This window comes from Mobula hypostoma, chromosome 8 (assembly GCF_963921235.1).
Source record: "Mobula hypostoma chromosome 8, sMobHyp1.1, whole genome shotgun sequence".
NCBI classification, from domain to species: domain Eukaryota; kingdom Metazoa; phylum Chordata; class Chondrichthyes; order Myliobatiformes; family Myliobatidae; genus Mobula; species Mobula hypostoma.
In genome coordinates this window covers 16768365-16793370 of record NC_086104.1, presented here as the reverse complement: position 1 = coordinate 16793370, position 25006 = coordinate 16768365, and the positions used below count along the sequence as shown (strand labels likewise).

At 44.0% G+C, this 25006-nt stretch overlaps 1 protein-coding gene and 1 long non-coding RNA gene across 3 annotated transcripts in view; one reads left to right on the top strand and one right to left on the bottom strand.

Annotated features, from left to right (window-relative positions):
- The window catches only part of LOC134350387 (uncharacterized), a 92555-nt gene extending 87089 nt beyond the window's left edge, over positions 1-5466 (top strand). The window contains exon 3 of the long non-coding RNA XR_010018881.1: positions 5271-5466. This is a non-coding gene — a long non-coding RNA (uncharacterized LOC134350387). The remainder of the gene's footprint in view (positions 1-5270) is intronic.
- Positions 1-25006, bottom strand: part of LOC134350386 (inactive phospholipase D5-like) — a 174407-nt gene that overhangs the window by 71054 nt on the left and 78347 nt on the right. For both annotated transcript variants that reach the window (XM_063055517.1, XM_063055518.1), the window contains exons 6-7: positions 21707-21904; positions 17310-17449 (exon numbers count right to left, since the gene is read on the bottom strand). In XM_063055517.1, coding sequence (XP_062911587.1) covers positions 17310-17449; positions 21707-21904 — 338 coding nt within the window. The remainder of the gene's footprint in view (positions 1-17309; positions 17450-21706; positions 21905-25006) is intronic.

The window sequence follows — 25006 nt, the reverse complement described above, 5'->3', positions numbered from 1 at the left end:
GGTATCTTGTCAAATGCCTGGCTGAAATCCATATGCACTACATTTAATGTTCTACCTTCATCTATGTGTTTAGTCACATCCTCAAGAAATTCAATCAGGCTCGTAAGGCATGACCTGCCTTTCACAAAGCCATGCTGACTATTCCTAATCATATTATGCCTCTCCAAATGGTCATAAATCCTGCCTCTCAGGATCTTCTCCATCAACTTACCAACCACTGAAGACTCACTGGTCTATAATTTTTGGGCTATCCCTACTCCCTTTCTTGAACAAGGGAACAACATCCGCAACCCTCCAATCCTCCGGAACCTCTCCCATCCCCATTGGTGATGCAAAGATCATCACCAGAGGCTCAGCAATCTCCTCCCTCCACTCCCACAGTAGCCTGGGGTACATCTCATCCGGTCCCGGTGACGTTATCCAACTTGATGCTTTCTAAAAGCTCCAACACATCCTCTTTCTTAATATCTACATGCTCAAGCTTTTCAGTCTGCTGCAAGTCATCCCTACAACCGCCAAGATGCTTTTCCATAGTGAATACTGAAGCAAAGTAGTCATGAAATACCTCTGCTATCTCCTCCGGTTCCATAAACACTTTTCCACTGTCACACTTGACTGATCCTGTTCTTTCACGGTTATCTTCTTGTTCTTCACATACTTGTAGAATGCCTTGGGGTTTTCCAGAATCCTGTCCGCCAAAGTTCCAGCACATCCTCTTTCTTAATATCTACATGCTCAAGCTTTTCAGTCTGCTGTAAGTCATCTCTACAATTGCCAAGACCCTTTTCCGTAGTGAATACTGTAGCAAAGTACTCATTAAGTACCTCTGCTATCTCCTCCGGTTCCATACACACTTTTCCACTGTCACACTTGATAGGTCCTATTGGTCGATAAAAAACACCCAGCAGAGTTATTGACCCCTTCCTGTTTCTAACTTCCACCCACAGAGACTCTGTTGACAATCCCTCCATGGCGTCCTCCTTTTCTGCAGCCACGACACTATCCCTGATCAACAGTGTCACGCCCCCACCTCTTTTGCCTCCCTCCCTGTCCTTTCTGAAACATCTAAAGCCTGGCAGTCTGAGTAGCCATTCCTGCCCCTGAGCCATCCAAGTCTCTGTAATGGCCACAACATCATAGCTCCAAGTACTGATCCACGCTCCAAGCTCGTCCGCTTTGTTCATGATACTCCTTGCATTAAAATAGAGACATCTCAAACCATCGGTCTGAGTGCATCCCTTCTCTATCACCTGCCTATCCTCCCTCTCGCACTGTCTACAAGCTTTCTCTATTTGTGTGCTAACAGCCCCTTCCTCCGCCTCTTCAGCTCGGTTCCCACCCCCCAGCAATTCTAGTTTAAGCTTTCCCCAGTAGCCTGCCAGGAAGGACATTGGTCCCCCTCGGATTCAAGTGCAACCCATCCTTTTTGTACAGGTCACTCCTGCCCCAAAAGAGGTCCCAATGATCCAGAAATCTGAATCCCTGTCCCCTGCGCCAATCCCTCAGCAACGCAATTATCCTCCACCTCACTCTATTCCTATACTCACTGTCATGTGGCACAGGCAGTAATCCCAAGATTACTACCTTTGAGGTCCTGTTTCTCAACTTCCTTCCTAGCTCCCTGTAGTCTATTTTCAGGACCTCCTCCCTTTTCCTACTTATGTCGTTGGTACCAATATGTACCACAACCTCTGACTGTTCACCTTCCCACTTCAGGATATCATGGACGTGATCAGATACATCCCGGATCCTGGCACCCAGGAGGCAAACTACCATCCGTGTTTCTTTCCTGCCTGCACAGAATCACCTGTTTGACCCCCTAACTATAGAGTCCCCTATTACTGCTGCTTTCTTCCTTTCCCTATCCTTCTGAGCCACAGGGCCAGACTCTGTGCCAAAGGTGTGGCCACTGTTGCTTCCCCCAGATAGGTCCCCCCCCCCAGACAAGTACTCAAACAGTAGTACTTACTGTTAAGGGGGACAGCCACAGGGGTACTCTCTAGTATCTGACTCTTTCCCTTCCCTCTCCTGACTGTTGGCCACTTATCTGTCTCCCGAAGCCCCAGTGTGACTACTTCTCTATAGCTCTTATCCATCACCTCCTCACTTTCCCTGACCAGACAATGGTCATTTGGCTGCATCTCCAGTTCCCTAACCCAGTTCCTAAGGAGCTGCAGCTTGACGCACCTGGCAGATGTGGCAGGCCAAGAGGCTGGGAGTCTCCCAGACATCCCACAGTACAGAACACAGGCCTCACAGACATACTTCCTATTCCTCACAAGTAGCTTACCTCACCTTGAACCGTTATCGCTGAAGCCCCGTTGAACCAAAGCCCTCCTACTCTGTCTCCCTCTACTCTGTTGCTCACTCCTCTGAAGCCCGCTCTATAAAGCTGTCTTCTTTTAAATCCTCCCCACTGGTCATACTTGCTGACGTCCACGTGCTCGCGCAGTCATGCCTCGATCAAACTGCTGAGGAAAAAACTGTCTTCTTTTAAATCCTTCCCACCAGTCAAACTCGCTGATGTCCACGCACTTGCACAGTCATGCCTTGATCAAACTGCTGAAGAAAAAAACTGTCTTCTTTTAAATGCTTTCAACCAGTCAAACTTGCTGACATCCAGGCGTTTGCGCAGTCGTGCTTTGATCTCCCATTACAATTGTGTGATTTCCCTTATTACATGCTTTTTCCAGCTCCCTTTACAATCTCAAACCCTCATCTTGGCTACTATTTGGAGGCCTATATATGATTCCCATAATTGTTTTTTTCCCCTTTGAAGTTCTTAACACCCACAAAGATTCAACATTCTCTGACCTTATGTCATCTCTTTCTAAAAGATGCAACAGAGCCACACACCCACCTATACCTTCCTGCTTGTCCTTTCGATATAAAGTATATCCTTTGATGTTAAACTCCCAACTATGGCCGTTCAGCCACGACTCAGTGATGCCCACGATGTCATACCGACCAATCTCTATTTGCACCACGAGTTTGTCGACGTTATTCCGCATATTATGTGCATTTAGATACAGCACCCTTAGTCCTGCATTCTTCGCCCTGTTGAATTTTGCCTCTGTGGTACAATTTAACTCTTTGCTCTGTCTGCATTTATACCCAATCATTGGCTGGTCCTTCCTTACATTCATGTTACACCCATCATCTACTTGTAAACCTGCTGGCTGATCCACAGCTCTATCATACTGGTTCCTATCCCCCTCCCCTATTAGTTTAAACCACTCCCATCAGCTCTAGTAAATCTGCCCACAAGGATATTGGTCCCCCTCAGATTCAAGTGCAACCAGTCCCTTTTGTACAGGTCCCATCTGCCCAAGAAGAGGTCCAAATTATCCAGAAATCTGAATCCCTGAAACAAACATCATGATTTTTCTTTACAGCAGCAAAACTGTATGTTCTATGTTCTAAATCACTTAATGCATGGTTTATTTTTACTGCCTTGGAGAGGTGTGTTTGGGGGCTGGACAACAGGGGAGTGTGATCAGGAGTGGGTAGGCCATAATCTTAACTGTGGTCTTTGTGTGTGTTGCTGTAGTGTTAGCTGCCACTGACATTCCCAGGGACTGGCTGACCTGCTCCCAAATGTTCACAGCAACGGTTGTGTGCTGCAAATCGAGTCCTGTTGTAGCCGCAGTAAACTGATAAGCCCTGGGTTTGTGAAAGGTCCTCACTGCATAATGCAAACTCAGTCAATGAGGTACAATTTAACACCAGGTTCAAACCTGATCCCAAGTGACTCCTGCACAATGGATCGGATTACAATCAATTCTGCCATCTTGGCTAGCAGCATGGAGCTGGAGAGATAAGTGGGGGAAAGTGCAGTGAAGAAAATGGAGAGCAGCAAGTTCAAACCTTCTTGAGAATATATAGCACTGTGTAAAACTCTTAGGCACATATAAATTGCTAAGGTGATAAGACTTTTCCACAGTAGTATAGTAATTTTATGTATTGCATTGTACTGAAGCCATACAAAAGAAACAAATTTCATGACATATGTGTGTGTTGATAACCCTGATTCTGATATAGGTATCACATACAAAATGCTCCAACACCTCCTGCGATATGGGCCTCGGTTGTGGACTGAGAGCGAGAAGTGGGCAGGGAGAGGGGAATCATGGTTGGGAAAAGGGGAAGGGAGAGGGAGAGGGGAGGGAGTAGGAAGCACCAGAGAGACATTCTGTAATGATCAATAAACCAACTGTTTGTAATCACATGACCATGCCTGGTGTCTCAGGGCTGGGTGTGTCTGTACCCACGCCACCTCCCACCCCTTCTCGACTCCTTCTCTGTCACCTAGTCCGCACCCGTCCCACAGTGTTCCACCTTCACCATTACTGATCAGGAACCTATTGACCTCCACTTTAAATATACCCAATGACTCGTCCTCCACAGCTGCCTGAGGCAATGAGTTCCACAGATTCAGCACCCTCTACCTAAAGCAATTCCTCCTTGTCTCTATTCTAAAGGGGCATCCTTCTATTCTGAAGCTGTGCCCTCTGGTCCTTGACTCTCCCACTGTAGGAAACATTCCCTCCTCATCCACACTCTATCTAGGCTTTTCAATATTCGACAGGTTTCAACGAGATCCCCCTTCATTCTTCTAAACTCCAGTGAGTACAGGCCGAGAGCCATCACTCTTCACACTGTACGTCTTCATACAGGAGTAAAAGGGAAGAGCAAAAAGCATGGGTAAGATAATACTGAATTCTTCTGCATTATTTATTTGCTGGCATCAGTAGTGAAACCACTAATGGTCACGGCTGTTGTCGAGTACATGAAGCTGTTGTTACGTGACAACATTTTTTTTACTGCGAGCGTCATTTTAAGCGCCTGGACGAGGCGGGTGGATAACATCATTATAAAAATGCGGACAGGTTTCTGGGACATTTGGCAGAGAAGGAACAGCGGACTGCGAGATACCAGCAGGACAGCGAGCTGGGTGGAGATAGATGAAGAGTTCGCTACAGCAGCGGACGAGTCTAATCCTTCTCCATGTCCAGAGGATTGTGATAATGAGTGGCACACAGTGCATATTGTTTATGTGACTGTCACTTTACATGATCCATACTTTGATTTCTGGAGTATTCCTGTGGCAACCACTTTTTGTTAACACATACATGGGTCTGGGTGTGTTAGGTGGCAACCACTTGTGTTAAGGAATATTCCGTGACCGTCACCTTGTGATATCCCTAGGTGGATTTTGGAAGGCTACTCAACGTCTGGAACCTGCTGTGACTGCTATCTTGTTTTCCCAGCGTGGATCCTCTGGAATTTTCCGTGATCGCCGCCTCGTGTCATCTTAGTGTGGATTTACAAGTTTCTTTCCCTCACCTGTTTCCGTGGATTTCTGGAATCATCTGGATTGCCATTTATGGGACTGTGTTTGCGTAAGATTTGAGGAGAACTCTTCCCAAACCTGACACCGTTTGTGAGCTACAAATGCATAGAACTGTTAATTTTTGTTTAGGGGAGTAATTTGTTTAATTGTCTGTATTTTGGGTAGATACTGAAAATATAACTGTTTAACATTAAAAACTGAGTCTGTGGTCTATTGCTGCTGGCACGTAACACTGTATTTAACTATGTCCTTTTGTGGTGACACCTATGAAGAGTTAATATTACTAGCCCAGGAGAGGTTTCTCCAGAGAACAGGGAAGGACGTTCACTGGCAGTCTTTATACTCCCATGCTGAATAAAATAAGTGAAATATAGAAAATCTAATAACAGAATCCATCCAGCCAGGGATTTTAATCAGTTTAGAACAGATCCCAGCATGTAAGGGATACTGATCTCTTGTAAGTAAATCAGTCTCCCTTGCCATCAGTATTCTTAAGGTCACCATTAACTGTAAGCTTAATTAACAGGGATATAAATTATGTGGCAACAAAAATGTTTCAGAGGCTGGGTATCCAACCAACCTTTCCAATGCGCTTCCACTCAGACAATGAACAAGCCAGGAGCACAACCTAGACTTCTCCATTAGCCTGGGTGAGTGCGTTCCTAGAGCGAGTCTGAGCTTCGGGGCCTGGGTCTGAGAGTGAGGAACGACCCGAGGTTTGATCGATTTAAGTGCCGGGCAAGATTGAAAAGGTCAGGGTGTCAGGGCCGGAGACGAGGGACAGGCTGGTCGAGCTCGCTCCTCCCCGAGGTTTACTCGGCTCCGCGGTGAACTAAAACTGCTCCTGAATCTGCTGCAGTGTTGCTCGTCTTCGTATCTGAGGACTCGCTTCCACGAACATCAGTTCTGAATGCTATTTGCTTACTTTTATTGTTTGCAAGATTTGTTTTTCTTTTCCTCTCTCTGCACACTGAGTGTTTGACAGTCTTCTATTTTTTTTAATGGGTTCTATTGAGTTTCTTTGTTTTGTGGCTGTCTGTAAGGAGACAAATCTCAAGGTTGCATAAAGTATACATACTTTGATAATACATGTACTTTGATCTTTGAGAGCAGCTCCTACGATATTCTAGGAGCTTCACGCCAGCCATGGGAAAAACTTGCCCCATTAAACATCAATCACTTCATTCAAGTACATGAACTTCCCTGAAGGGGGTCTCAAGGGCAGACAGGGAGGCACAGAAGGCTTTTTACACACTGGCCATCATCAATCAGGGCATTGAAGTTGGGATGTAAAGTTTGCAGTTGTACAAGATGTTGGTGAGGCTGCAGTCGGAGTACTGTATTCAGTTTTGGCCACCTTACTACAGGAATGATGCCATTCAGCAGGACAAAGAACGGAGAATTGTTATGACCGGAGTCAAATTTCAAAGTCAGTTTATTATCAAAGTTTGTATGAGGCCATCCACTGGTCGGGTTTGACCATGGACGTCGTGTCCTAGCTGTCACACGCAGGCTAGGACAGTACATTATGGAGACCATGTAGGAGGCTCCCCCTCTCCACACAGCTGCTGAGTCCATAAGAAGGGTCGAGACCGATACAGTTTGGCACCAGCAGTGTCGCAGGACTTGCCAGTCAGCGTTGAACTCAATGTAGGATTGCCTTAGGGATTCCAGCTCTGGAGTTTTCCTCGGGGTTTACTCTCAAAGCATTCCCCATGAGTGGGGATAGCCATAAGGCAGCAGTGGGTTGAGATTAGAGTTTTCCTTCTCCTAAATGAGCTACCAATCACAGCTGATGAGCCCCATCTCCCTGAAGCGACTGGATTTAAGGGGCCAGTAACTCACCTTTGCCCCTTCTCCTGTCAGTAGAAATGGTCCCACTGAGCTTAGTAGCCAAGCCACACATAAAGGCCAGGAGCTGGACTTGGTTGTCAGAGATGCATGTCACTGGGAGTATTTAAAAGGTAGTAGGAGCTTGTCCCCATTACCAAGCCAGTTACAACAGTCTTAGAGAACCAAAGAATAGTATATGATGAGTTAAGGGAAGTAGTTGAGCAATTTGGGATTTCTTCCATTATAGCCTAGGAAAATGAGCAGTGATCTTTTAGAAGTGTATGAAATCTTAGAGGGCGGCATGGGAGCGTGGTAATTGGCACAACACTTTACAATGCCGGCAACCCTGGTTCAATTCCGGCCAGTGCCTGTAAGGAGTTTGCATGTTCTCCCTGTGACCATGTGGGTTTTCTCCAGCTGCTCCGGTTTCCTCTCACAGTCCAAAATTGTCCCGTGATTAGGCTAGAGGTAAATCGGCGCGGGGGGGGGGGGGGGATTGCTGGGCCGTGCAGTTCGAAGTGCCAATGGGCCTATTCCATGCTTATTTCAATAAATAAATAAATAAATCATGAGGGGTATAGGTAGGGTAAATATCCATAGTCTTCCCCCCTCCCCCAGAGTTGTGGAATCAATAACTAGAGTTCATGGGTTTAAGGAGAGGGGAGAGGGATTCCGTAGGAACCTGAGAGGCAGCTTTTCACCCAGACGGTGGTCAGTTTATGGAATGAGCAGCCAGAGGAGCTGGTTGAGATATTTAAAAAGACGACGCTTGTACAGGTCGATGGATAGGACAGATTTCGAGGGATATGGGCCAAATGCAGGCAATGGGATTAGCATAGATGGAATTTTGTTCAGAATGGACTGGAAGGCCAAAGGGCCTGTTTCCATGCTATGTAGCACGATTCCATTATATAACACGATATAACCACTATAGAACACGATTCCATTCATTCCCTCCACCACCACGGCTACAGGACACACTGATACAGCTCAACAAAATGTTACTGACACCAGATCCCAATCAGTTTATTGCCATGTACTCCAGGGTACAATAAAATACCTTGCTCACGTGTATATATATACACGCACGGCAAAAAATACAGTGAAGAACACAAGATCAACGGAATAGTGACGGGTATGAGAATGAAAATAATAACCCTAAAGTTCACCATAAATGTATTATCAAATTACATATATCTCACCCTATACAACCCTGAGATTCATTTTCTTATGGGCATATTCAGTAAATCCATAACAGAATCAATGAAAGACTGCACCAACTTTAGCTCTCAACCATTGTACAAAAGACACAAACTGTACAAATACAAAAAAATTTTTAAAAAAATAATAAATATCAAGAACATGAGATGAAGAGTCCTTGAACGTGAGTCCATATTGGTTGTGGGAGCATTTCAATGATGGGGCAAGTGACGTTGAGTGAAGTTATCCCCTTTGGTTGAAGAGCCTGATGGCTGAGGGGAGTAACTGTACATGAACCTGATGGTGTGAGCTGGTGTGGGTCCTGAGGCTCCCGTACCTTCTTCCTGACGGCAGCAGTGAGAAGAGAGCATGTCCGAGGCGGTGGGGATCCCTGGTGATGGATGCTGCTTTCCAGCAACAATGCTTCATGTAGACGTGCTCAATGATGGGGAGGGCAAAAAGAAATGCTATGGCAACAGTAATGCAGCTGGCAGAATTTAGGATTTAGGGAACATGGCAGCACCACTGGGAGTCAGATGTGATTCTATTAACAGTGGGGAGGAAACTGTGCCTGAGTTTGAACATCCGGGCTTTCATGCCCTTCCTGTTTGTTTGGCCTCCATTGCCCAGAAAGAGAAGGTCAGAATTCCATCACCCACAGCTTTATCTCCATGCTTCATAACATTCGGATTTGCAAATATAAAGCTTCACCTGATCTTCTCAAATTTCCTCCCTATTTACACGATGGCAATACTTTTACCAGTATGGAAATTATTTATCTACTCTTTAAAACGGTGCCAGGTACAGTTATCCAACATTGAAACAGGCCCTTCAGTCCAAATTGTCCATGCCAAGCAAAGTGCCAAGCAAAGCCAGTCCCATATGCCTGCATTTGGCCCATTTCCCTCTAAACCTTTTCTGTTCATGTACTGTTCCTCTCCAATGCCTTTTAAAGGTTGAAACTATACCCAGCACTGCCACATCCCCTGGCAGCTCTTTCCACGTACAGTATATTCACCTCAGGATTGCTTTAAATCTTTTTAGATTATGAGAACACTCAGTCCTCTTTTATTGTCAATGAGAAATGCATACATGCATTAAGAAATGATACAATGTTTCTCCGGAGTGATATCACAGAAAACAGAACAAACCAAAGACTAACACTGACAGAACCACATAATTATAACATATAGTTACAGCAGTGTAAAGCAATACCATAACTTGATGAAGAACAAACCATGGGCACGGTAAAAAATGTCTCAAAAGTCCCCGAGTCCCCGATAGCAGGCAGCAAAAGGGAGAAACTCCCTGCTATAAACCTCCAGGCACCATCAACTTGCCAATGCCTTGGAAGCAGCCGACTACAGCCGACACTGAGTCCATCCGTCCGAAAACTTCGAGCTTCCGACCAGCCCCTCCAATACAGCCTCTCGAGTGCCATCCTCTGCTGAGCGACTTCGACCTCGCCCCGGCCGCTGAAACAAGCAAAGCCAAGGATTTCGGGGCCTTCTGCTCCGGAGATTCCGGTTACCACGCAGTAGCAGCGGCAGCGAAGCTGGCATTTCAGAAGTTTTCCAGATGTTCCTCCGTACTCTCACGTCTGTCTCCATCAAATCAGGATTGCTTTAAATCTTCCCTCCTCCCTCGAGAAGTAGTCTTTTATGTTTGCCTGAGGGGTCTTTGTTTAACCGAAGAGAACACATGCACTCAGGGATGCACTGAAGGGTCTGATTGGATAGTTGAAATCTCCTCCTTCTGACCCAGGTGAGAGTGCTAACCACTCTGACCGCACTGACCCACAGCTCATGATGAACACTCAAACTCTTCAGATGCCCAGGTACTTCTCTTGCTCATCGAGGAGGTGCCTATCTGCTTGGAAAATTAAGTACAGTTTTTATTGATGTAGCTAACCCTAACTTCCCTTATTCCAGGAAACTCTTGAAAAACATCTTGCCCTATAAATCAATCGATTCTCAGATATTCCTGCTGGCAGAAATCAAAAATTCTGGAAAAACAAAATAATTGGAAACATTCAGGTCAAGAAACACTCCATGGAAGGATCTTGTCCTAATCAATATCCTCGATTCCTTTATCAGTAAGGTGAAGGATCTTTGAGCTGACACATTAACAGTTTTCCTTCCACATAGCGTGTGTCTGTTTCCTTTATTTTCTCTTCTATTTTTCTGTTTGAATCTTTGTTCCAATTGACGAAATTCAGAAAGAGAATTTTCCCAAGTCCATAGCTCATAGCTCAATGAAAATGGCCTCACAAGCAGATATGGTGCCACATGGCGCTTGGCACACTTGCCTTCATTGGTTGGGTTGGGGCATGGAGCATATCAGAATCAGGTGGTCACATCGCAGCTATATAAAGCCTTGTTTCTGCTGTACTTGGAGTAGAGTGTGTATTTACAGGAATGATGTAGAGTTCTTGGAAAGGATGCGGGAGATTTCCAGAATGCAGCCTGGATTAGAGGGCACAAGCCACAAGAAAAGTGTGGAAAAACTTGGGTTGTTTTCTCTAGTGTTGAAAGCTGAGGTGAGATCTGACAGAATTTTATAAGATTATGAAAGGTATAGATAGGGTAGGCAGTCAGAAGCTTTCTCCCATGGAAAGATGTCAAATTCTAGAGGGCATGCATTTAAGGTGAGGGAGGAAAGTTTAAAGGAGATATACAGGGAGAGTTGTTGTTTTTTTGCCCAAACAGTGTTGAGTACATGGAATGGTCTGCTAGGGGCAGTGATGGAAGCAGATATAATCGTGGCATTTAACAGGCTGCGAGCAGGGAATGGAGGGATATGGGTAATATGCAGGTAGAAGAGATTTAGTTTACTTTGGCATTGTGTTCAGCGCAGATGTTGCAGCCCAAAAGGCCTGTTCCTCTGCTGTGCTGTTCTATGTTTAAAGAACATACGAAGTGGGAGCAGGAAGGAACCACTTGGCCTCCTAAATCAGCCCAAACACTCATGAGGATTATGGCTGAGTTTCTATCTCAAAACCACTTTCCAGCTTTATCTCATAGACCTCGATTCCCTTGACATGCAGAAATCTGGCAATCTCTGTACTGAATGGAAGTGAAGACTGAACATGCACAGCCCAGGATACAGAATTCCAAAGGTTCACCATCTTCTGAGTGAAAAATTTTCTCCACCTCAATCCATAATTATCTCCTCCTTACTTTGAAATTGAGAAAACTAGTTCTAGTTACCTTAGCCAGAAGAAGCATTAGCCCTGTACCTACCCTGCTGAGCTTCCAAAGAATTTTCTATCACCATTCGCTCTCCTAAAGGAGAGGTAGAGCCAAAATCTACCCAAACTCTCCTCACATGCCAAACGTGCCATCCCAGATGAACTGTTGCTGCACTCCCTCTGTAGCAAGGATATCCTTGGTTTGAAGGAAAGGAAGCCATAACTGTACATAATATTTTAGATATGGTCTCCAGGCAGAGTATCCCACTTCCAACATTTAATATCAGCTTTCTCCTCCCTCAAGCTGTGTCACAACTGAGCTCTCTGGTACACAGAAAAAAAAAGCTATTCGCCCCATTGTGGCTGTGCTGTCCCTTGTCCTGTATACCTTCACCGTATTTCCTTCAAGTGATTTCTATGTCACTGCTATGAGACTCTTGAATGGAGCTCTTGTACACTGAAGATGACCACTTGTCCTCATCATCTTCTTCATCAGGGTCTGTGCCCCTTATTGTCTAACTGTAACTGCAACCTTAACATAATATTCTGCATTGCACTATTTCTTTTCCTGTGCGCTACCTCAAAGTAATTATATTTTGAAATAATCTATATGCATGACTTGCAAAACTAACGTTCTTTTGACTGTACCTAAGTACATGTGACAATCTTAAGCCGAAAGCAATACACCACCTTTGTGGTCTTCAGTGCTTCAGTAATAATATTTTTCTTATGGTCTGAACCTCTGTGATTAGATTTACTGTCAGAAGTCTGCGCACAAATCTAATCCTAGTGTCCAGGACTGTACACACATGTAAAGACACTGTTCTGGATTACATACAACAGATCCAATCGCAGCACAGGAGTCAGAGAAACAGAGAAAAGTACAGCAAAGAAACCGACCCTTCAGCCCATCTAGTCTTTGCCGAACCATTTAAACTGCCTACTCCCATCAACCTGCACCAGGACAATACCTCTCCACCCCATATCGTGACAGTCCATGTACCTATTCAAACTTCTCTCAAACAATGATATCGAGCTCACGTGAACCACATGTGCTAGCAGCTTGTTCCACACTTGCATGATCCGCTGAGTGAAGAAGTTTCCCCTCATTTCCCCCTTAAACTCCTCAGTGGAAACAGCCTGCTTGTATTTACCCTATCTATATCCCTGATGATTTTGTATACCTCTATCAAATCTCCTCTCAATCTTCTGAGGAATAAAATCCTAACCTATTCAATCTTTCCTTATAACTCAGGTCCTCCAGACATGGCAACATCCTTATAAATTTTCTCTGTACTCTTTAAACCTAATTTACATCTTTAGGTAAATTTCTTGCTATCCATCTGCAAGAGTATAGAATTCTAATTACACACACAGGGTGAAATGAAAGATCTATTTCCAGTACATGGGGCTGCCGACAAATCTAATTTCATTTCACAAATCAAGGAATAGTGCATTGAACTGAACACCAGAACAACCGAAAAAAAGTGGGGGCATCTGGATCAATACTTTGTACAAGGTAATCAAAACTTCCTCTGAGGCTGAATAACCAGTGTTTCAGCAGGTGTGATCTCACTGCTAAATGAATACCCCACCTTTATAATGAATGAGAATCAAACCATTCAGGTTGTAGAAAATATTCCATTAAAAGTTATGACTAATAACACTGGATAACAAAGATTTTACTTTTGGGTGTATCTTATGGATTTTGGGCTGCTGATCATGAGAATCACCATGAAATTTCCCTATTGCACACCGTTTTTTAAAAATTGCCTATATTTGTTTTTTAAAATTCATAATTCAAGTCAGAATATCTGATGCCAAAATTAAGGAAGGCATTTTTGTTGGTCCACAAGTCGAACAGGACATTGATGGCAAGGCAATTTGAAGAACTTCTAGTGGGACTGGAGAAAATCGCATGGACGGCATTCAAGGATGTTGATGAAAACTTTCTTGGCAACTACAGAGCACCAAACTACATGCAGCAGGTTGACAACATGTCAGTAAAGATTCATTCTCTGCATTCCCATTTAGACTTCTCCCCTGCAAATCTTGATGCTGTCAGTGACGAGCATGGTGAAAGTTTTCACCAGGACATTGCGGTCATGTAGAAATGGTATCAGGGCAACTGGAATCCATCAATGCTGGCTGACTATTGTTGGACACTTAAGCAAAAAGCCTCAGACACTGAGTACAAATGAAAGTCATCAATAAAACACTTTCAGCTTTGTTGAACTATTGCAAAGTATCAGCACTGTTATGCAATTAAACACAATATATTCAATAAAAGTAATTTCTTGTTTCTCCAAATTCCTACGTGATACAAGTAGTCTGAAATTAAATTTGTGTTCAGCTTCAAGTGGTCTATCACAAACAAAAAAACATTGTGGCCCAGTGTAATTGCTCTCCACCATGAAAGTGACTATAGTCTGGCACCAGCTTACTTTGGAGACGTGACCTGACTGCACACTGCAGTCAATACATTACCATTCATGAAGTTAGTTTCAGCGGGGCCTTTGCATTCTGCAATAAATCCAAAAACAAAATCAAAAATGACTAATATTACACATCAGGAATATAGGCTGAACATTTCAATGTTAACCTCATCAATCCTTCCAGGACTGGAAAACAATCCTGCTAATGACTCTCTAAGTAGTTTTGATTAGTGATTAAATAATCTGACTTTTATCCTGATGTTCTGTATGCAGCCATCATTATCAGAATTAATTTGTTAACAATAGCACAGAGCATCAACAAGTCATTTCAGAGATGCCAAATGCATAAATTGTATTGATTTGTTGAGGCTGGCGTATAAACAGCATCTGGATTCATGTTGCCAAGTTGCTGAGGTGTGGTTGGTGCATAGTGGATGTAAAATGTTAGATTCACCACAGTCAGTCTTATACGGTAAATTCTGTTTAGTTCATCAACCTCCACTCAGCCTACCTCCTCTAGCCCTCTTTTGAAGAAATTACCTGACAATGGGGCTTACCTATAGAATGCCATCAAATAACCCAAGTGTCCGTTCCTTCGCACATGACCAGTGATGGACCATTACACTAGCAGGTTCAATTCAGATGTCTAGAGAAGCCCAGTCATGCACAGAATAGGCCAAGAGTTATTACCCTGCTTCAGTTTTGCAATTTCTTTCCACGGTTGATACTATATCCACCACCAAGAGCCCCCACTATCTAGGCCATGCTCTCTTCTCCCTGCTGCCTTCAGGAACGGGGTACAGGAGGCTCAGGACCACCAGGTTCAGCAACACTTATTACCCCTCGTCCACCTGGCTCTTAAGGCAGAGGGGATAACTTCACTCACCCCATCACTGATCTATTCCCACAATCTATGGGCTCACTTCCAAGGATTCTTCTTCTCATGTGCTTAATATTTATTACTTATTTTTATTTTTTCTTTCTTTTTGAAGTTGCACAGTTTGTTCTCTTTTGCACATTGTACAAAATGTGTTATTGTAATCAAATTAATTCTGATAACGATGGCTGCATACAGAACATCAAGATAAAAGTCAGATTACTTAATCACTAATTAAAACTACTCAGAGACTCATTAGCAGGATTGTTTTCCAGTTCTGGAAGGATTGATGAGGTTAACATTGAAATCTTCAGCCTATATTACTGATGTGTAACATTGGTCAGGTTGTTTGTCCATCCTGTTGATTCTATTATTTTTCTTGTACTTACTGAGAATGCCCGCAAGAAAATGAATCTCAGGGTTATGTATAGTGACATGTAAGTACTTTAATAATGTATCTCCTTTAAATTTTGATTAAGGACCCTCACAATCCAGGACATGCCCTCTACTCATTACTACCACCGGAAAGAAGGTACAGGAGCCCAAATACTCACAATCAATGATTTAGGAAAAGCTTCTATCCCTCTGCCATCAGATTTCCAAATGGTCCATGAACACATGAACACTACTTTGCTACTCCTTTTGTTTTGTACTACTGTCTTTGCATTGCACTACTGGTAACAACAACACTTCATCACATTCAGTAACTGTGCCAAAGTCTCAGGCACAATATATAGCTTGGCTGCCTAAGACTTTTGCACAGTGCTATATTTGACAATGTGGAGTGGACAGCGAGTTTGTAAATCTGGCGGGAGCAAAGGATGTTGGGAATGGTGAGGGTAGAGCGCTGTAGGAGGGTGCGTAGTGGGGGGGGGGGCGAGTGGCGCATTTGCAGACATGTCCAGTCCTGAGGCACCAGGTAAACGATTTTGATTCCAAACTATTGGTGTATTGATCATTACAGAACGTCTCTCTGGTGTTTCCCACTCTCCCCTCTCTCCCTTCCCCTCTTCCCAACCATGATTCCCCTCTCCCTATCCCTTTCCCACTCTCAGTCCACAATAGAGACCCATATCAGAACCAGGTTTATCATCACTCACACGTCATGAAATTTGTTTCTTTTTTCAGCAGCAGCAGTACAGTGCAACACATAAAATTACTACAGTACTGTGCAAATGTCTTAGGCACCCTAGCTGTCGTGACGGGACCCTGAATTACCCCTACAAACTGTGCTCGATGACCCCTATTAACTGTGCTTTTGAAAAGAGAGAGAGAGTTATTTAACATCGATAGCTCGTTTGTAGCAGAGAGAGAGAGATGAATTTTAACTATTGGACTGTCACTTTAAGGCACTGGAATTAACTTTGGATTTCTACTGAGTTGGAGTTGGAGACAGCACCGAGCAGCTCGTAAGTTGCTATGGTGACCAAAGGCAGTGTTATTTAATGGACACTCGATGTTATGATTTTCGGCAGGTTGTTGACACTTTCTTCAAGGATTTTTGCCTGCTTGCATTTCTTCACAGAGGGAGGAAGGAGGAGTTATTTGAATGACAGTTGATGCTCAGTACGGTGAGATAAATAGGAGGTCAGATGATACAGACCTCAGACACTTGTTTGGACACTGAATGAGCATTGTTGTGCCCGCAGAAAAAATGGGTTTTGGAGGATCAATCAGGCGGATTGATCCATCGCTCTTGCAGTGGAAAGAGGAAAAGGGTTGACTGGTGGGGAGTTGTGCATATGTCCACCCTTGCCTAGGGGATAGCTCCACCACAGAAAACCAGTCCCCTTTGTTAAAGTCACAGTCGGTGACTTTGAAAGGATTTCGAAGGACGACAAGAAGATCGATGGTGTCAGCTCACCTGAAGACTCAAATCTCTCCCCCTCTCTCTCTCCATCACTACTCAGCTAAATAGCACGAACTGAACTGAACTTTACTCATCATCGTAACACTGTATCTTTTTACCCCTAGACTTAAAGAAGCTTGGTTTTTCATACATATATATTCCACACTTACTTTTATGTAATCATTGCTAACCTGTTTGATTTATCTACATTTATATTACCGTATTGCACAGTTACTAATAAATATTATTAGTTAATAGCAATACTGGACTCCAAAGTGTTTTCCATCTCTGCTGGTTCTTTATTCCCGTCACGGGGATCGCGACACTATATACTGTACATGTGCCTAAGACTTGTGTACAGCACCGTACAATTTAGTGATAAAAAAATCCTGATACATATTCAAACATTCTTTAACTTCACCAGCCCCTAATTCATCACCAAGTGTAAATTAAACTCATAACCTCATGGCTTAGTAACAGTGCAGGCAATCTAAAGAAATGTTAACAAAAGCCAGTGCAAATTTACAGAGAATATGGAATAGTGTGTTACTAACTGAAAGTGAGTTACTAACCTCTGATCTTTGGTGTTGTTGACAAGAGGCAGAAAATCCATGACAGCTACATGTATAAATCTCTGAGCACTGGCAATAACACTGAGAACAGCATCGATGTCTGTGGTGCGACCGTTGGGGCACAGGAGTTTCGGAGAAGTCTAATGGGAAAGAAAAAGTGTGATTTAATAGGCGGGCTGTAGAGTTGCAAGAGAATATCAAATATTGATCACCGCTTTGCCTAGGTTTCATTCTTTTATTTGAACTTTGCCTAAAGTATGAGCAATGTCTTAGGTGCCATGTTGACTCACCTCACCTGTGCTTTTGAGTCCATTTTGGAAACAAGCATCTTTGGCTAATAGTCTCACACAAGGGGGGGTGGGGGGGGAGAGAAGTGTGTGTGTGTGTGTGTGTGTGTGTGTGTGTGTGTGTGTGTGTGCGCGCGCGCACGCGCGCATATTAATCCCCCCCATACACAGACTGGACCAAAGCTCAACCTACCAAGGTCGAATGGAAGCCAGTGTACAACAGGTATCTTCAGCTGACTAAGGTATGTGGAAGAACAATGAATTAGATTTTTCCCCAGTGACAAGCCCACTTTAGTCTGTGATTGTCTTTGTGTCCAGTCATTGTCTTTGCAAGACAGAGCAATGGGGCTCGGGGCTTTCACTATGTAAGCCAGCACTACCCGACCCAGTAGATGTGAAAGCCTGACCTCCAATGATAATCCAGCTGCACTCGGTAACTAATGCTTATAAAGTATGCTTGGGATTATTCTGAGGTGTGGATTTATTACAATGAGAACTTCCAACTGATGCTTTGTGGTTTAGAGAAACTAATTACTGGGTGTAGGATATTCTAATTCTGTCTATTGAAACTACATAAGGAAGACAATAGATGTATGCATACAAAATGCTGGAGGAACTCAGCAGTTTGGCAGCACCTATGGAAAGCAATAAAGAGTCAATGTTTCAACACCCCCCCCCCCATTATAACTTTGTTAAAGGTGTACATTGTGCAGGACAGACACTAAGGTGCCACGGTAGTGTAGCAGTTAACAGAGCTTGGAGATCGATTCTGGCGTCCTCTGTAAGGAAGTTTGTACGCCCTTCCCATGGTGTGCGTGTGTTTCCAGGTGCTCCAGTTCCCTCCCACACTCCAAGGACAGAACGTTTAGCAGGTTCTGTGATCATTATAAATTGTCCCGCGTTTAGGCTAGGGTTAAGCCAGTGGGTTGTTGGTTAGTGCAGCTCAGTGGGCCAGAAGGGTCTGTTCCACACTGTATCTCGAAATAAAATAAACAGATCTGTTTCGTCGCTTAACCTTCCGGTTAGTTGTATATTCATGGAGCAGTCTTTCAACACTGAAACAAAAGGGGTATCTTTTGTGTGTCTGGAGTTGGCACTCAGAGGCATTTGGAACAGACACCAGTATTGAATATACGAATAGATTCTGCTACCATTGTAAGTATGTAATTCTGTAAATTTACCTGACTCATTTCAAACAGGTACTTTGGATCTGTCTTCACCAGGGAAGACACAAACAATCTCCCAGTTGTAATAGTGGCCAAAGGACCTAGGGTAATGAATGAATTGAAGGAAATTTATATCAGGCAGGAAATGGTGTTGGATAGGCTGTTGGGTCTGAAGGCTGATAAGTCCCCGGGACCTGATGGTCTGCATCCCAGGGTACTTGAAGGAGGTGGCTTTAGAAATCATGGACACATTGGTAGTCATTTTCCAATGTTCTATAGATTCAGGATCAGTTGATGTGGATTGGAGGGTGGCTAATGTTGTCCCTCTCTTCAAGAAGGGAGGAAGAGAGAAAACAGGGAATTATAGACCAGTTAGCCTGACGTCGGTGGTGGGAAAGATGCTGGAGTCAATTATAAAAGATGAAATTACGACACATCTGGATATTAGTAACAGGATTGGTCCGAGTCAGCATGGATTTACGAAGGAGAAATCGTGCTTGACTAATCTTCTGGAATTTTTTGAGGATGTAACTAAGAAAATGGGCAAGGGAGAGCCAGCGGATGTAGTGTACCTGGACTTTCAGAAAGTCCCACATAGGAGATTAGTGGGCAAAATTAGGGCACATAGTATTGGGAGCAGAGTACTGACATGGATTAAAAATTGGCTGGCTGACAGAAAACAAAGAGTAGCGATTAACGGGTCCCTTTCCAAATGGCAGGCAGTGACCAGTGGGTTACCGCAGGGTTCAGTGCTGGGACCGCAGCTGTTTACAATATATATTAATGATTTAGATGAGGGAATTAAAAGTAACATGAGCAAATTTGCCGATGACACAAAGCTGGGTGGCAGTGTGAAATGTGAGGAGGATGTTATGAGAATGCAGGGTGACTTGGACAGGCTGGGTGAGTGGGCAGATGCAGTTTAATGTGGATAAATGTGAGGTTATCCACTTTGGTGGTAAGAACGGGAAGGCAGATTATTATCTAAATTGAGTCAAGTTAGGAAAAGGGGAAGCACAACGAGATCTTGTACATCAGTCACTGAAAGCAAGCATGCAAGTACAGCAGGCAGTGAAGAAAGCTAATGGCATGCTGACCTTCATAACAAGGGGAATTGAGTATAAGAGCAAAGAGGTCCTTCTGCAGCTGTACAGGGCCCTGGTGAGACCACACCTGGAGTACTGTGTGCAGTTTTGGTCTCCAAATTTGAGGAAGGACATTCTTGCTATTGAGGGAGTGCAGCGTAGGTTCACAAGGTTAATTCCCGGGATGGCGGGACTGTCATATGTCGGAAGATTGGAGCGACTGGGCTTGTATACTCTGGAATTTAGAAGGCTGAGAGGGGATCTTATTGAAACATATAAGATTATTAAGGGATTGGACACGCTGGAGGCAGGAAGCATGTTCCTGCTGGTGGGTGAGTCCAGAACCAGAGGCCACAGTTTAAGAATATGGAGTAGGCCATTTAGAACGGAGTTGACGAAAAACTTTTTCACCCAGAGAGTGATGGACATATGGAATGCTCTGCCCCAGAAGGCTGTGGAGGCCAAGTCTCTGGATGCTTTCAAGAAAGAGATGGATAGAGCTCTTAAAGATAGCGGAATCAAAGGTTATGGGGAGAAGGCAGGAACTGGATACTGATTGTGGATGATCAGCCATGATCACAGTGAATGGCGGTGCTGGCTCGAAGGGCTGAATGGCCTACTCCTGCACCTATTGTCTATTGTCTATTAAAATGTTATACTTTATATTTTAAAGTCTGAGGTTGGAACTGTAGTTCATTGTTCATTGTTATCTTTGTGTTGACAAAGGAGAGTGTCCGGAAAGTGAGATTCTCCTGGGCTAGCTCTCTCCTAGTGGTTCAATGCATGAATAAAAACATATTTCCCTGTTTCTGTGTGTCTTGGGTTTAGTCTGTCACAGCACCTTCAATGAGTGATTTCACAAACGGTTTAGATGCTCTATCATAGTCATAGAAACAGGACTTTCCGCTCATCTGGTCCATGCCGAACTATTATTCTGCCTAGTTCCATCGCTCTCCTCACCTGGACCATAGTCCTGCATAACTCTCCTCACCCGGACCATAGTCCTGCATAACTCTCCTCACCTGGACCACAGCCCTGCATAACTCTCCTCACCTGGACCACAGCCCTGCATAACTCTCCTCACCTGGATGGACCATAGCCCTACATAATTCTCCTATCTATGTTTCCATCAAAACTTCTGTTAAACTTCTGTTGGAGAGGGTTCAGAGAAGAGTCACGAGAATGATTCCAGGAATGAAAGGGTTACCGTATGAGGAACGTCTGGCAGCTCTTGGGCTGTATTCCCTGGAGTTCGGGAGTATGAGCGGGGGATCTCATAGAAACATTCTATGAGATCCCCCGCTCCCTGAACAGATTAGATATGGCAAAGTTATTTCCCATGGTAGGGGATTCTAGGACAAGAGGACATGATTTCAGGATTGAAGGACGTCCATTTAGAACAGAGATGCAGAGAAATTACTTTAGTCAGAGGACGGTAAATCTGTGGAATTTGTTGCCACGAGCAGCTGTGGAGGCCAAGTCACTGGGTGCATTTAAGGCAAAGATAGATAGGTTCTTGATTAGCCAGGGTATCAAAGGGTATGGGGAGAAAGCAGGGGTGTAGGAATGACTGGAAGAATTGGATCAGCCCATGATTGAATTGCAGAGCAGACTCAATGGGCCAAACGGCCTACTTCTGCTCCTATATCTTATGGTCTTAAATGTTGCAGTTGAACCTGCGTCCACCACTTCTACTAGCAGCTCGATTCACTCCCTCATCAGCCTTTGAATGAAGAAGATGCCCCTCAAGTTCTCCCTAAATATTTCACCATCCACCCTTAAACTATGACATCTAGTTCTAGTCTCACCCAGCCTCAATGGAAAAAAGCCAAAACAACAAACACCAAAACTGTACTCACAGCCAGGTAGACCTCAGCTTCAGCCTCGTTCAGCTGTAACTTGAGAGGCGAATGCTTACTGGAGATGGCGAATAGTTTCTTTGACCAGATTTTGGGCACTGTGTCTCGATACTCCAGCTGCCAATAGACGGAGAACACTTTGTGCAGGTCCAGAGCCAGGCAGCTGCAGTTGTACATAATAATACCCAGCTCCTTCATCTGTAGACACAGAGTGACACCTGCTTAATCCAAATGAGGACATTTCAGTGTTAACCCCCACTTGCAATGCACACATCAACAACCAAAAACAACACAGACATCCCACCCTGCAAAAACTCATTTCAGGGAGGTAGTACCATCAATTTGCAGGAAACTCCCGAAACTTCCGGGAGAGGTGGGATGTCTGCAATAGAGTAGCTCCTTAGTAGCTAGCCAGCTAGTTTAAATAACGTTAGCTATGCTAATGAACGAATGACACCTGTTAAACTCACCTCAACATGTCTTTTACAGTCTTAACCCACCATGGGCAATAGAAAAGTCACTGTTGCAAACAGTGCAGTGAGCAACATTGTCATTATTTTTGACCCCTATTAAGCAGAGGTACACTTTAGTGTAGTCTGGGGTGAAGTATGTTTTATATTTTCTTTTTTTGGAACACTTTGCCATGGCGCTCTCTCGCTCTCGCGCTCACACGCTCTCTCAAAAATCGATTTCTGGGATATTGTACATAATTTGTGGGCATCAGGGAGCCGCTATCAATATGCGGGAGACTCCCAGAACTTCCGGGAGAGGTGGGATGTCTGACGACAAGACAATGAAATGGAAAGCCTCCAGTCTGTGTACTGTGACAGCTTTGCCTCAGCCACAGGCATTCAGTCCACTGATATGCACCAAGACCTTCAGGATAAAATCAAATGTACTACTATGCTTGGGTTGGCACTGAAGCATAGCGACTAGCTCAACACTTCACAGCACCAGGTGTAAGATCGGGGGTTCGAATCCCACTGCTGTTTGTCAGGAGTTTGTACGTTCTCCCCATGACTCCATGGGCTTCCTCCAGTATTTTAGTTTCATCCCGTATTTGAAAGATATAAAATTAGGGTTAGTGAGCTGTGGGTATGCTGTGTTGGCACTGGAAACATGGCGACATTTCAGGCTGCCCAGAACAATCTTCGCTGACTTGTTCTTCTGTGAAAATTAAGCAACTCATTGTATGCTTCGATGTACATGTGACAAATAAAGTCAATCTTTATACAGCTGGAATTTCTAGAAGATTACAAATAAAACATAGATTCATAAAGGTGAAAGGATGAAGGTTTATTGCTATCTTGGATGTCCAGAACACAAGCAATGATGGGAACATTAATGCAGTTTTTATCCTATGGGATCCAGTAGCATATAATGCCAGTGATATTAAACCAGATTAAACCAATTGGCTTTATTACTGAGTGACCAAGAAATGCTGAATTTGAATTCAATTAATTCAATAACGCTGGTATACTGTCACCAACTAGAAGTGGAAATTTGCTGCCCTTACCCTTTACAGGCCCACAGCAATATACTTCCTTAAATAGTTCCATGGGAATTACGGAAGGGCAAGAAATGTTTGCCAGCAAATCCCCTCTCCCATGAGAGAATAAGACGTTGCTGCCAGCACTAAGCACCAGTGCCAAGCAGGTGGCAAGAATAAATCTTTTAGTTAATTTATGGCAATCCTTGACTCCGTGTCCTATTTGATGATTTGCTAACATTTTTTTTTTGTTTGGGTAATTAAATTGTGGGCTCACTACGTTGGCATCCGAAGCATCGTGACACTTGTAGGCCTCTCCCGGCACATCCTCGGACCGTGTTGCTCGTTGATGTAAAAGCATTTCACCGTATGCTTTGATGTTGCATGTGACAAGTAAAGCTGATCCTTAAATTAATATAAATCTTTATATTTTTCTTTCATCCATGTGCCTATCTAAGGGTCTCTTGCATGTCCCTAAAGTACCTGTATCCACCATCGGCCCTGGCAGAGCATTCCATGCGCCAACCACTCGCTGTGTAAAATACTGCCTCGGACATGAAATACAACATTTGGGATTGATAAACACAAGAGATCCTGGAAGTTTGGCTCATCGCCGATCTTGGCAAAATGTCTTCAGACGTTTCAGCTCCAATTGAGAAGCCATCATCAGTGTGCAGTCCCCTCAGAAGGCCGGCTTATATACTCCCCCAGGGTCCGAATGGATATTGAATAGACATCATGATCTGGCTGGCTGTTTCAAAACACTGAACAGTTTAGCAGTGGAAGATTCTGTTTGGTTAGCCTCGAGGGAGGTTTCTTGGAAGTGTTTGCTTTGCTGTCCAGATCCCGAGATTACCGGCGATTCATTGATTGTTGACGTCATTGTTTCTCTTTTCTCCGTCAAGGTTGCTATGCCAGATCTATGTCAATGTGTTCATTAATGTAGAGAAACACGCTTCCAGAAATTTCCATTCATTTCTTGTTCCTGCTTGAGTTAAGGCTCTGGCTGCTGTCCAGTTGAAATGCTGCCCTTCTTCATCTTCATGAGCCGATACTAGTGAGCGTAGGCCGCGTCTTCTGCTCGCTAGCTGATGCTCGTGTAGCCTGGTCGATAGTTTTCTTCCTGTTTGACCAACATAGTACTTGTCATAGTCACTACACTTGATTTTGTAGGTAACATTTGTTCTATCAGTCACATTTTGTTGCACTTTGAGTTTTGATAGATTCCTCCTCAAAGATGCAGTCGGTTTGTGAGCAGCTGTGATGTTGTGTTGCTGAAACAGTCTCACCATAGAACCATAGAACCATAGAAACTACAGCACAGAAACAGGCCCTTTGACCCTTCTTGGCTGTGCCGAACCATTTTCTGCCTAGTCCCACTGACCTGCACACGGACCATATCCCTCCATACACCTCCCATCCATGTATCTATCCAATCCATTCTTAAATGTTAAAAAAGAACCTGCATTTACCACCTCATCTGGAAGCTCATTCCATACTCCCACCACTCTCTGTGTGAAGAAGCCCCCCTTAATGTTCCCTTTAAACTTTTCCCTCCTCACCCTTAACCCATGTCCTCTGGTTTTTTCTCCCCTTGCCTCAGTGGAAAAAGCCTGCTTGCATTCACTCTATCTATACCCATCATAATTTTATATACCTCTATCAAATCTCCCCTCATTCTTCTACGCTCCAGGGAATAAAGTCCTAACCTATTCAACCTTTCTCTGTAACTGAGTTTCTCAAGTCCCAGCAACACCCTTGTAAACCTTCTCTGCACTCTTTCAACCTTATTTATATCCTTCTTGTAATTT